General features: G+C 37.4%; 1 protein-coding gene across 1 annotated transcript in view; it reads left to right on the forward strand.

Moving 5' to 3' along the window:
- Positions 1-14,910, forward strand: part of LOC109297528 (contactin-associated protein-like 4) — a 582,246-nt gene that overhangs the window by 384,211 nt on the left and 183,125 nt on the right. The window contains exons 5-8 of the mRNA XM_019517318.1: positions 7,422-7,625; positions 7,798-7,982; positions 10,203-10,346; positions 13,074-13,335. Of these exons, the coding sequence (XP_019372863.1) occupies positions 7,422-7,625; positions 7,798-7,982; positions 10,203-10,346; positions 13,074-13,335 (795 nt within the window). The remainder of the gene's footprint in view (positions 1-7,421; positions 7,626-7,797; positions 7,983-10,202; positions 10,347-13,073; positions 13,336-14,910) is intronic.

Here is a 14,910-nt window from a genome sequence, read left to right on the forward strand (position 1 = left end):
AAGGTGTGGGGGTGCTGGTTGGTGCATGGGGGGTTAATAGGTCCACATGGAAGGGGGTTGTCTGTCTAAGGGTGCAAGGAGTCAACGGATTAAAATTACCTTGATCAGGGTGGAGGGGATAGGAAAAGCATAGCTTCAGGGCTGGGGCAAGTGGCTGGGCTTTCCCAGCCTTGGGATTGGCTCTGAAAATGGTACAAACATTTATTAGATTGTGCTAACCTATACCTTATTTAACTTGATTCACTTCCTTAGGTGAACTAAGTTAGATTGGGCTGGCCAGTTTTTGCTCTATCTAAATTCCCCAAACATCTATACATATCATCATTTAGATGGACCTAACCCTACTTAGATCAATCTAAATGTAACATCTGCACCTACCCTTTGTCTTCTCCCTGTTTGTTGCCATACACATTTAGATTTTATCCAAATCCTGGTTTTGGTCAAAATTAAGTTCCCAGAAGTTCCAAAATAAATTAGTTTTTGTGTCTGACTACTGAAGTTTGTGTCCAGAACCTTTTTATCTTTTTTAAACTCTTCTCTTCTAGTGTTTGTGGTATAACACTCCCATCATCTCCTGGCCTGTTGATTTATATATGTAATTCCTTCTTTCTACTTTTATTATCTCCACCTCCTCCATTCCCTTACATTTTATGCTCATTGTCTTTGCCTTCAAAGCCTTCCTTCAACTCTTCCTTACTTACCTGCTTCTGTCTCTTCTCAAGCCAAGTAAAGTCTCCTTTTATAAACACTGAGGGTTCCCTCTGTATGAATAGTCTTTCCAATCACATATTCAGGTAACTACCCTCTTACATGAAACATTTTGGTCATGTTGTCTATAAGAAACTAACCAGCCAATTAGGAGAAATATGAGATAGCTTATGTGTAATTGATAAAGCAATTATGTCATTGAAATATTATTATTATTACAAAGTGGCAAATTGCTGCCTATGTTAATGCATTATGCACATCTTTTCTGCACTCTCCCCATCTATTTGCTTGTTTTGCCATTTTAAAATATTAGTTCTTTTGAGGCACAGACTATGCTTTCAGTTGTGTTGTGCAGCACCAAGCACACAGTGAGACCTACTGGAAACAAGTAAATGAGAGCATTATGTTTTATCTTTTGAGAAGTTTGTCCTAACGTCCTTCCAAAAGTAGGCTGAGTTAAAGAAACTCAAAAACTGGTATCTCACTGATGCTCTTTGTCTGTTGACTCAGACAGATACCAAGGAAATAGTTATTTATTTTGATTTAAGCTTATTAATTATTGTCTCTGTACTAATGTTTTGTGACACTACCAAATGGCATTGCAGATTCTGGATATCCTGGAATTTAATTTATTTATATGCATTAGCTGCAAATACAAAAAAAAAAATGCCTAAACTTTTGTTAGAAAGTTATTCCTTATGTGTCTAGAGCTTCCATAATAGTCTCATATAAGTTATAATTACTGGGTAAAATCTGATGATTTGTTATGCAGAGAGTCTGTGCAGATGATCTCAGTGATTCCTTCTAGCCTTTAGACCTTTAAAATTATTTCCAAAACAAATTCTTATTCTCTTTGCTTCTGACAACAGACACAAATGAGTGCTGCAAAATGTAATTATGGTTACCCTTAGGGATTATATATTTCCAGCCAGGATCAGGAGCTGAAGAACAAGAGGAAGAAACACATTCCTTTTAATCACATTTACAAGTATTCACAGACCACCTTTCCCCTCAAATCAGCACCTGTGCTAATGGATCCTAGCTTGCTAATTTTGGCAAGTACCTTTTCCTTTGCCATGAAGTGCTGATGTTCACAGGAAAAGTAAGCAATTTTTCAGATTGCATATGCTGCAAACCACATAAAAGTAAATTGAACATGATAAATGTTACAAGTATGAGGTCATTCCTACACCAACATTTGCAGGTTACACAGTGGACATGTATAGACATTTAGTTTCTTCTGGGAGAGTTGCTATTCTCCTGGTAGAAACCAGAAGTGTGAGTATGTTAAAGCTTTTTCTCCTGAAGCAAAAATGGTCCCTCTGGGAGAAAGACAACGTAGAAATTGCTTCTGGGAGACCATAAGGAATGAACCTAGGGGAGAGGTTTCTATACCCTCCAGAGACTGGGGTCCCCCATTCTGGAGCTGCTCTAGCCCTGCCTGTAGACTAGGAAGGGAGAAAAGAAGCACGAGCTGTTCTCTGGCTGCTTCTCACTCTAGAGTTCCTAGTGTGAGAAGCAAGCAAGGGTTTTGCTGTACTGGTCCCTTTTCTCAGCTGCCTTTTCTCAGAGCCCTCTTCCCGCTTTTCACACCAGAGACCCCTGTGTAAGAAGTGGGTAGGAGTTGTGTCCCACTGCTGCAGTCTCCCTGGGAATGCATCCCATACTTTCCCAGACCAGAATCAACCTGGTCTCTGGAAGACAGAAGGAGCAGGGGAGAGGGAGAGATTGAAGTTCAGAAGTCTTATCCATAAGACATTTGTCAAATATTTTGTAGGTAAGCCATATTCTGGACTGTAAGCTATTTGGTACAGGGAGTGTTTGTTTTCTATATGTCTACAGAGCAGACAGTCAGGCTGGCCTCTAAGCACTGCAACAATACAGAAGTTAAATACAAGTAATACATTTTGGAATCTACACTTGTGCTAAAAGATTCTTCACATAGTACTGTTCCTCTCCACATCCCATTTTTCTCTCCTGCTTCCTATGTCATGTTCCATTATTTCCTGAGTTTGTGTTAGAATTTTTGTCTTTTTTTTGAGAAATACATTTAAATAAAAATCTTTGCTGTCTCCCGATGAATGCCCTTCTCTAAATATATTGGATATATCAACCTCATTTGCATCATCCTGTGACTGAGCAATACCTTTACTGTATTAAAAAAATCACTGTCATCCCCTGTCTGCTTGTTCCTCCTGTTCCAAGTGGGCAAAATGCACACTGCTGCAGCAGGTTTATGTAGTTTATCATTAGTTGAAATTTTAGATTATGATGATGAACCTATGCTGACACTGGCCATGTTAAAATTGTGCCACAGCTTGTTCATGAACCTAAATGTTAATTGGGTAGATTATTTTCTCCTTCTATTACTCCTTCTGTTGCTCATTCCATCTGCTGAAGACCTGCAAGAGACAATGGATAATTGACATAACAGGGACAAATGGACTGAAATATTTTCCTGACTTCCAGGCCATTATAGGGATCTAATACTGCCTTTCCTAACTGGGACCCAGCACATAAATCTTGCTCCCAACTTCTTATTTGTGTATGACAATCATTGTGGTCTATAATTAAAAAAGAAAACAAAATGGACACAGTAAATTCAGTAAATGCACCTGGTGACTACAATCAATGCTGCTATAAATAGGATGGAACACACTGTTGTACAGCATCACAAAACAGAGACTGTGATCTTGAACCCCTATCAGAACCTTGGCAATTAAAGTTGTTAAATTATATGAATAAAAGTTTATGAACATTCCTTTCACAAGAAGACTACAGACTATGACAAAACTAAATAAGCCAAAGAAAAATCTTTCTATAGGAAAGGATGTTGTATGGACCTATACGTATTCAATAGGAATACAATGGCAGAAAATTAATTTTAAATGTATGTTATTACCTATAAGTTTACAATAGCTTGCATTTTCAGTAGCATTGTTTCAGGCAAGATCTAACTCATGTGGCTTACCTAGCTTTTCCTAGCACCAGGAACCTGGTTCCCTCCAGTCATTGGAGGATCTAGGATTTACTAAATAGGGTACAACACACTGACTTTTGGACCATGGGGGATGTGGTGAAGCAGGCTGGAGGCTGGAGGCTGGCCAGGGACACCAGGGGAACCAGGCAGAGAGCTGGCACATGACGGAGGTGGGAAGGGAACGGACACTTACTTGCTACCCACAGCTGACCTGGGGAGCAGGTGAAGCCCTAGAGCTGCTCCTGTCCTCTCCAGCTGGGGGCTGTGGGAAGCACCTTCACAGGATTCTAGGCTCTTCAGGAGACAGCAGCAATGGTTTACAGGTTTCTTCTTTCAGCACCTGTTCCCTGCCCACGTAAAGATTTCCCTCCAAGGCTAGGAGTCCCTGGATGGCTAGGACAGAAGAAGGAACCTGAATGCCACTGCCACTATCCCTGGCCAAACTGGGCTCCCTGCATAGCCATTCTCTTCAGTCTGGTCAGCCAAAGACCATGACAGTGGCATCAGTGAGAAAGTGTGCTCCTCCTTCCAGTGGCTTCTGGCAGCAGGGATATAGTAGTAAGGGAGTGACAGAGAGCTGGTGTAGGCAGAGGAAACTCACCTGCTGATGCTGCTGTTCCTTGCCAAGCCTGGCATCCCATGCTGGTGCAACTTGAGGTTGGAGCAAGGAAAGAGCAGCTCTGTGGCTGCCCCCTGTCCCTATGTCAGCTGGAGACAGAATTGATCGTGATGGCACCCTCTGGATCTAGTACCTCTGCCTCCACTTTCCCAGAGTGGACCTTCCTCTTTTTATCTTTAATACAGTTAAATTCATCCAGTTAAGAATGACACACAACATGATAATTAAGGGCATGTCTACACATGCATTTACATGGGCAGGCATTAAAGCACATTAACACTGTGTGTGGACTGACTTGCAACTATAGTTAGTCACAAGTCTGTTCACGCATACAGTGTTGCTACATACAGGCATCTACATGTGTGTTACTATGCAGTAACTCATCGAGAGTGGATTTGATACCTGCATGATGTATCAAATTTACCTACATGATATATCAAGCAGGTATCAAATTTACGCTCCAGTCAGCATAGGTCACCATATTTACTGTGCAGTAAGGGCGTGCATGTGTAGACATGTGGCCGTACCGCGCAGTAATTTTGATTAGTGCACAGTAAATGCATATGTGTAGAAGTGCCCAATGAGAATCAAGTATGTACAGTTCAAAACAGTTCAAAGTTCTGTAAACTGTTCAAGTAATAAACACCTTTGCAAAAAAAAAAATCAAATGTGTGAGTTTGCAGTCAAAGCTGTGACCAGTTCTAGCCACACCTCTTCTTTCCTGTTGTGAAAACTATTGCAAAGTTTAATCTTGTGATATGCATAGGAGCTGTATCATTTAAATTCCTGACAGCTCTGTTGGACCTGAGTGTTTCCATCTCTGCTGAACTATAGGTAGGATTTATACAAAACAAATCAGAATTTGTTTTGTATAAATTTGCATGAAAAAGATGATGTTTATAGTCACAAAGTTACTCCACCTTTTCATTTTCCTTGTGTGTAACACTTCAAAATCTGAAATGTAGAAAAGAGCAAACTTGCTGAGACATGTTCAGATAACAAACTGAATGGAACTAAGAATGAAAGGCTATGGGGAAGTAGGGTGGGGAAAGAAGGGGAAGTAGTAACATAGTGTTCTTTCTTGATAACCCAGTATGTATTCAAGTGCTTTCTTTAGTCTTCCTAGTGTGAATGCACTGAAGGTAAAAACAGTAGATGTACAAGAGATCTGATAATCTAGTCAATATTTCCCTTCTTCATGGTTATCACTTAGTCTTCAGTCATTGTTTTTATGAGTAAGGACTACAATAATGGTTACAGGGATTAATCCATTATGAATTAATATGATAACATTGTGCAAAAGATTCTGGAGACCAGGGATATGCATCACTCAGCCTCTGGTACTCATCTGGCTGAATGACTAATAGCAAAAAATATGCATTACCAATAATGAAAGTATGCTATCATCAGTGTGTAAGAATAGATCTAACTGCATGGTTACATATATAGCATCAAAAATCTGTTTTAGATGCTTTGACTTGTTGAAATCTAAGAAACATAAAATACATAATTTGTATGTGACATGGTTATATGCATTTAGTCTCCACATTTATTCAGGGGCAAAACAAAAGAATATAATCAACTTAAAAATCTTTTTTAGGCAGAAAGTAATGTTTATTCATTGTGCACTCGGTAAATGAATTCTTTGTAACTACACAGTACAAAATATAGTAACAAGATGTGGGAAAATCAAGCAACTACATTTTCGAAACATAGCTGCATTAAATTGACAAGAGGTTTTGAGTGTTGAATATAAATGGCTGACTTTAAATAGTATGGATGATTTGAATTGAGTTCATTTCCATGCCAACAATATGGAGCAATATTTTTTGTCAAATTAAATAAAGTTAGTAAATAGATAATGGATTTGCATTGACTTGGAAGAAGTCAGCCAGTCATTTGCAAAATAACTTCATATTTTATCGGGTGTCCTTTACATCTTCATTTATTTCACAAATGTATCTTTCAAGGGCAATTACCTTTTTCTTCTTTACTTATGAAGTCTGAATAATACTCTGTGAGGTTTTCTTAGTGTTATCAGTTCCTTTGTGTATGTCTTGTTCAATCTGCATCTGATTTGACAGATTTTTTTTACGTTGTTGGTCTAAAATCACATTTTTTCCAGGTGGAATGAATGTATATGACCTTGAAAGAAAATAGATAAAATATTGTCATAAGACAAAAAGTAGACTTCACTGGGGCAGCTGTCACATAGGTGTAACAATGCACCTATCTCCCTAGTTACTAAAGTAAAATGTAAAACAAAGAAACTAAGAGATACTATGAACCTTCTTCACATCACATTATCTTTTAAAGCTTAGAAAGGGTTTGCTTTCTTGTCCGTGTCATTGTCTAATGTGCCCAGGATGACAAGTCTAGCAAAATAGTTTTCAACTGACCAACAGGAGATGGCTAAACTCCTTCAACCAGTTCTAAAGCCTGATGGCCTCATTCCCATACCAAGGGTCTTGTAGAACAAAATTAACTCTTGTTATATCAGTGGTGTTTTATTTTGTGAGAAGAGGCAAAGACTCAAGTAGCCATACCAAAAATGACATTGTCTAAAATAGTGTAGCCTAATAATGTTTTAACTGACTGTAAAACCACACAGATTGGCTTAGTGGTTTAAAGCTACAGCCTGCAATGGGGTAGCATGGCTATTTAATGCATTTGTAACATGTAATTTGTTTGGTCCTTCCCTCATTTATACTGTAATAAATCAGGAGAAATCACACGGTCTTAATAGAATCATTTGATGCAAGAATACTTTGAGATCAGAATCAGATCAATGCGTCTATAACTGTAGGATAAAAAGATTGCTCTGCCATCTTTTCTCAGGCTTCAGCATGCACTTCCATTAACAAAGATGTATGGAGGCCCTGCCTCCTCAAGAGGACTCTTTCTAGAAACTCTAGTTTCAGCAATAATGAAAAACTGGAGCATTCTGCCATTCAGAAGAGTACAAGGATTACTATTTTGAAAGATGTTCCTGAGTGGTATGCAGCTGAGGAAGAGAGGGATCCTCTTTACTGCACTTGCATGCAGCATAAAAGAAACTCAAAACTTATCTTCTAAACATCCTTAACAAATTCTTTTTAATTTCTTTACTTCTAGGGTCTGAGGTGGCTGATTTTGATGGGAAGAGTTGCCTGCTATACAGATTTAATCAAAAGCCCACAAGTGCATTGAAAGATGTAATTTCTCTGAAGTTTAAAACAATGCAGAGTGATGGGACTCTACTCCACAGAGAAGGACAGAATGGAGATCACATCACACTGGAATTAATGAAAGGAAAACTTTCATTGCTCATTAATTTAGGTAACAGCTATGGGGCACACACTTGTATTGCATCTATTGGATATTATTTACTTAAAAATCCTTTCATTTGCCAAGCTTAAACTATAGTACATCATAAGCTAGTTTTCTGTGGTTGAATACCCATATTGTTTTTAAAGTGGAACTAATAGTTTGTTATTTTTTTTCTCTCAAGGTGATGCTAAAATTCGTTCTGCTAATGCCCAAATTAATATCACCCTGGGCAGCCTTTTGGATGATCAGCATTGGCATTCAGTCCTCATTGAACACTTTAACAATCAAGTAAACTTTACAGTGGATAAACATACTCATCATTTTCATGCAAAGGGGGAATTCAATTATTTGTACCTTGATTATGAGGTGTGAAAATTACCTTTCATTTATTATGTTTATTACCTTTGCTATGTAAGTGCAGTAAAACAACTGAAGGGGACAAAACTGTATAAGGAACTTTGTGGTAATTCAAACTTTTAGCAAAGTTCATATTCTTAAAGAATGGATCAAAAAAAAAATGTTTTCTGAATCTATTACCCTTGACTGACAACAGGACTCTCTGACGAGATTACTTTTGCCTCATACATCATAACCCAGCCTTAGTTGTTGTTTCCAGTAGTGTTGGCAATGTACTAAGTGCTGTACAGATGTAGGGCTGATTCCCCATTCAAGAAATCTTACTTTATTTTTTGTTCGAAGCGAAAAGAGACCAACTAAGAGACCAACTAAAAGAGACCATTTCTGAAATGTTTGGGCACATCTACACGTTCATTAATGTGCTTTTGCTATTGCACATTCAATGTAGTGCCTCCATTGTGAGGTACTAGACGATGGCACATTAGCCTACTTTAGTGTGCATTAGCAAAAGCGCACTTTTTTGGTAACCCTTTAATGTGCATTAAAATAGGCTAATGTGTGTTAAAACGCATGTGCAGGCACACCCTTTGGTTTTAACATTTCACTTACCTTAAATCCAGCAGTTGTACAAGAAACACATTTTATGAAAGCCCACAAATGAATGTGTATTGCATTTGTAAAGGAGTATGTATAATGTACTACAGAGACATATAAACTATGGTCCACGAACCACTTGCTGGTGGTCCATTGAGATCTGGCTGGTCACAGTATTCTGATTCCACTTGGGTTATTGTTGAGTCTAATGAAACATCTGAGTGAGGAGGATTAATGGATTTCATCCTGCAAAGTGCTGAGCATTCTGGCAGCTTTCCAGCAAGTCACTTAAGCACACGGTTAAATGTAAGCATAAGTATCCTACTTCAACTCACTCTTCAGATGATTAAAGTTAAGTGTTTGCTTAAGTATTTTGCTGGATCAAAGCCAGGATCCTCAGTACCCTAGGGAATAAAGCCCCAAGTAAAATGTATTTTTAAAACTTTTTTGAAAAGACAATGTCCATGTTTCACCATGTAAGTAATAATACATAATTATTTTCCTAATTTCACAGTTCTTGTAACAATTACTGTCACTATGATTAAGGCTGTTGTGACTAGAGTTGGGTTAGAAATGGTTTCCATGTCTCATGAAAGTATTCGAGATTTCAAAACATTTTTTCACCTGAACTCAGTACAAAAACTCAAAACTGCAAAAATTTTGATGAACCTGAAACCTGCTTCATGTCTGGACAGTCAAAACATTTCATTGTGATAATTACAAAATGATTCATTTTGATTTAAGCTTCTAAATTTGTTTTACTCTTTTTTTAAACTATAAATTACCTGAAGTTTCTAAATGAAAAGTTCTTTTGAACAAATGGAAAACATCAATTACCAAATGTCAACAACAGATCTATTGACATTTTCAATACTTTAAAAAAAAAGGATTTTGCATTGAGAGAGTGCTTGAAACTCTGTGCTAGTGAGCTGTTTCAGCTTCCAGCTGTTGATTTAACATTAAAAAAAATGGTTAGATGAAAAAAAATCTCAACCAGCTCTAGTTCTAAGATCATAAATTGACAGAATAGTTACCCCTTAAAACCACCTCTATATTAAGCTTAACTCACACTATGAAAATGTTTAAGAACTGCTATTTGAGATATACCACATGTCACTTATTTCCAGAAGGTTATAATATCTAGTTTTGGTAGTGTTGGAATGATGATGTAGCTGTGATAGTGCAGGAATCATGCAAGAGGCAATGATTGTTGTAGGTGATATATTTTATTAAACTAACTGTATGGCTGGTATAGACTTAGACAAACTTTTGAATGTAGTGCATTCTTCATCAGATCTGATTTTCTGAGTTGTGACAGTAAGGTTTATTTTCTTCATTCATTATTTTCCCCCTAGAATAGGTATTCTAAATAGTATCCTCAGAGAATTAAGGTTTCAAGGTTAAAAGATGTTTTGATGCATAGATATGGGGGGGGGGCATGATCTACATTTTGTTAACCTGTATTTTAAGTTTTAGATACAATAATGGTGAGGAGCTAAAAAAATTGATTGATTCAGAATTGGCCAATCTCTGTCTCCTGCTGCTATATTGTTGTTAAAATGTTATCATCGACTTTGCAAGCAGATTGTTAGAAAATTATTTAATAGTATTATTGATTTCTCTTTTCTTTCTAAGCTCAGCTTTGGAGGGATCCCAATATCTGGCAAATCAGGGACGTTGTCACGCAAGAACTTTCAGGGGTGTTTTGAAAACATTTATTACAATGGAGTGAGCATTATTGATTTGGCCAAAAGACATAAACCTCAGATATACATTGTGGTAAGATAATCAAACTAAAAAACAAAGTTGTTTTCATGTTTGTCATATATTAATAAAGGGTCCTAGGAACCTGTTATTCTTTTAATAGAGACAATAAGGCAGAGTCTATAGACATGATTTTATAGTATGACTGCTTCTGTGTAGATTTCACCAGGTAACACGTACAGAGCATACACAAAAGAGTCATAATTTGGGTACTTGAGCTTTTTTAGCATAAAGCAAATGTCAGACAATGCAGCTTCTATTACATACTATTGTGTGTCTAGTTGCATCAGTGCTATAACCATTGTCTCATCACCTCTCTGGCAAACATGAGTAATAAAGCAAGTAGCAAGTACTGCTGCTGTTGACACTAATCCCCATCTCACTCAGGATGCACTCAGGAGTACTGAGTTATAATTGGCTATTTTCAGAGTGCTTAGGCATTTAGTATATTCTTTGCAACTTATAGTGGTGTCTGCAGAACTATATTTAGCCTCTTCTATTTTTATTGGCATGACCTAGTATGTGGTTGTAATGGACAGACCCCATCCAGTTATTGGGTTGGTTTCCATAGCTTATCTGAATTATCCAGATATTTGATATTTGGAGAACTGGGCCACAAAACTTACTAGGACACACTTTCTTGCAACGTTTCCTATACTTACTCCTTCTTTTCAGTCCATTAACATAAAAAACAACAAATTGTGGCAGTGATATTTTGAAATTTCTACCATCAATCACGAGACATGCTAAATAGAAAAAAAAAATTTAGTTGTAACACTATTTTTTATTCTGAAAATCTTTTTTGTTTGAGCTCAGTTCAAAATATGAGCAATCGTCTCAGTTGCTCTATCTTTCCTATAAGCAGAAATATTAGAAAACTTCCTCTGTTTTAATTTATTTGACATGTGAGCCTTTTGTCAGAAAACATACTGGAAGTTCCTTAAAAATAATAGAAAATAAATATACCTAGAATATCACTCCCTCAGTAGCCTTTTCTTGAGAATTTAATAAATAAAATGTAACTGCAGAATAATTGAAAAATAGATTAAAAATAGAATCATCTTGATCTCAACTAATATAAACTGCTGTATTATTTGGTTGGAAAATTTAGGAAATATCTTGGAATTGTAAAGGTGCCAGAAAGCACCCATGCTCTTTCTGATTCCGTGTTAAGCAGGCAGTCTGCTGGTTTGCTATGGTATCAGGCAGCTGTCCAAATGATGTGAAGGGGGAATCTACAGATGGTAAAGCTTTTAGCTTTTAACAAGGTTTATTAGTCTGTTGATTGCCTTTTCACTGTGGGTCAGTTCAGTTTACTATCCATCTTTCTATGGTTGCATTCATAAGAGAGAGTTTTTCATTTTTTCCCCCACAGAGTAAAAGAGAATAGATTAGCTTAATCTATTGTCATGACAAAGCCAGGGGCAAGTATGTATTTTCTTAGTGATATTACACCCATGCACTTACTGTGTAAAGTTCTATATAACCTTAGATGTGTAAAGGCAGTTTGTTGTGACCAGTAAAAAATGTGTGTTAACAGCCTGGGAAAAATTACTTTTAGCCATTCACAATACTGTGTGATTGTAATTACATTTAGAATGGTGCTAATAAGTGTTTAGATCATATTGTCCATCATGTATCTGAACCAAGAATCTGTACAGACATGCATAAAGTGCCCACTAACTCTGAAATCAATTTGTGCAAATCTACTGTTGACATTCTGATGCTCATTTCTTAGAGCATGTTTGCCAGATGGCCCCTAGTCCTTAAGCACATTTATCTATCTAACTCATATTTAGGTATCTAACTCAAATTTATGCACCTAACTCCCACTGAAAGCGTTTGGAGTTAGATGCCTAAATACATTTGAGGATCTGAGCCTTACCTTTTACTTGACAAACTCTACACATCCTATTTGGATGTAAGTAACTGCATTTTTTTCCTTGATTATTTATGGAAATGAAGATTATATTCTGTTCTAAATCAAATTGAATGATAGAGTGTGTATTTCAGGTGAATAAACTGAGTTTCCCAAGGACCAGAAATTCCATGTTTTATAATATTCGTTGCCCCAGGTCCAGCACTGCTTCTTCCATGTGAACATTTAATCTTCTTTAAATTGTTGTTAAATACCAGATCTTCATTGGTAACTTATCTGACATTTGAAGGTCCAGCCTAGCTCATGAAAGTGCTAGAGAGAGTCCACAGTAAAAAAAGAATAGTTCAGTGCATTCTCTGTGACACCTTTCTATCAATCTTGTCATCTGGAATTTTAACTTATTCAATCAAGATCTCCCATCTACTCTGTAGATCACCTAGCTGGGAGTTGTTCGCTATTCTGAGACTTCTCAGATACTTCTCATGGGCATGTCTAAACTGGTGGCAGTATGCTGTATCCTGAATGTCTCCAAATACATCTTAAGAACCTCCTGCTGAAACATGCCAAACATGGAAGTACACTGAGGAAGACACTAAGGGGGGTCCCTATCTAACTTATACTGAGACCTTTGTCGCTGGCATGTTTGACTAATGGGGACAACATGAGAGAGGCTTTGTGGTTATCCTGGTGTTTTGGAGCTTGACAGAGACAGAAGGTGGAAATCATGCTGCTATGATGTTAGTATCTTTTCATAATACTGCTAAACTATGTGGTTTCCATAAACGGTCTGATACAGCTATATTTGGAGTGAATTGTTGTACTCAGAACATTCATTACACTGTATTTATTTCATTTATTTACAGGGCAATATATCCTTTTCTTGTTCAGAGCCACAGATGGTTCCTGTCACTTTTCTGAGTTCCAGTAGCTATCTAGCTCTGCCTGATATGTCTGGACAAGATGAAGTATCCATCGGTTTTCAGTTTCGTACCTGGAACAAAGAGGGACTTTTGTTATCCAGTAAACTATATCAGGCTTCAGGTGGTCTCCTTCTGTATCTGAGTGATGGAAAAGTTAAAATGAGCCTTTATAAACGAGGAAAACCACAAAGTGACATCAGTGCAGGTATCAGAATCATTAAAATTTCTATTTAAAAATGATGAGTTGTATAAAAGATCTTATTTATCCTGTATCAGTGATCTGTTCTTATGATCTGGCTTTGCAATGCTTATTTATGTATGTAATCTTTACTCTTCTGAATTTTGCTGTTGATAATTTCAAAAGCAGATCTTTTTTTCTTTTTCTGCTGTGTGTGTATGTATACACTTCCAACTGTTGGTAGATGTAGGCTACTTGTTTGAGTAAGAATTTTTCACATGAGTTTGAGCAGGAGTTTGGGCCCCAAATCTGTGTATGGAATGTAAATAGTTTCATGCATTCCATAAATGTAGAACCTGACTATTATCATCTAACTTTACAGTTGGAAGACAGAAACCAGTTGTTTGTCTGAATTTCAGTGTAGATCCATCAAAGGCAATTATACTCATGCTATGGGAGTAGGATGGGGCTCTAATTAAAAATCTTGTGTAGACACATCCAGAAAGAAACTTCTGAAAGACCCAATTTACCCTTGCCATCGGAATATGCCAGGCAAAGTAATTCATATATTTCAGAGTGCAGCTTATAGAGATAAGTGCTCTGAAACTGGATATGATAGAATATTTGACAAGAAAGGGACAAGAAATACAATGAGAAAATGGACCCAAGGCTGAAAGACATGCCAAGCTCAAAATTGGAGTTCACAAAATAGCTTGTGACACAGTACATACTGTAACACACACAAGATAACACAATATTGAAAAAAATGCAAAAGCTACAATGGAAGGTATTGCTTTCCATGGGTTTGTGATCAGCAGCAGAGTATGTCTAAAATGCATAAAGCAGGCAGCAACTACATGTGCGGCAGACTGTGCAATTGTTACTATGCAGTCATTTAGTATTTGTATAAGCAAGTACTAAATGCCTGCAAAGTAACTGGTGTTACTGCACAGTACAGTCACCACACATTTTTTCCCTGATACTACTGTCAGTAGCTCATTACTATTACACAGTAATGTTGCATCATGGTTAGTGCCCAGCAACTCTACTGCACAGGAGCAATGAGCTATGGTGGAGTAGCTCACTGCTAGTGTACCATAGCATATCATGTTGATATGCCGGCAGATGACAATGGTACCATTAGCACAGAGGAGTTCCTGATGGAAAAATAGATAATAGCAGATTAATGGACTATGAACCTCAACTAAAATGGATGTAGATGCCCAAGCTAGTGTAGTACCAGAAACAGTTATATTAGCCTTAAAGAAGAGAATGCTCAAGGAGTCAAAGAGCAACTAGAATAGTCAACATACTGCGTAATATTAGGGGGTCATTGTAAGTTGGGTGAGAGGACAGGCCTTTTGCTTCTGTATTGAATGAAAAGAGTTAAATAAGAATGTAAAAAGAGCAACAATGCACACACACACGTGCACACACACATACAGGGCATAGTTTCATAGTTTCATAGATTTAGGGTCGGAAGGGACCTAGTAGATCTTCTAGCCCGACCCCCCGCCAGGGCGGGAGAACAACAAAACCCCGAAACAAGAAACGGGACTCAAATGAGTCCAGCCAGGTAGGCATCCAGCCTCTTCTTAAAGA

The sequence above is a fragment of the Gavialis gangeticus genome, unplaced genomic scaffold (genome assembly GCF_001723915.1).
Source record: "Gavialis gangeticus isolate Ggan-Ray unplaced genomic scaffold, GavGan_comp1, whole genome shotgun sequence".
Lineage (NCBI taxonomy): Eukaryota > Metazoa > Chordata > Crocodylia > Gavialidae > Gavialis > Gavialis gangeticus.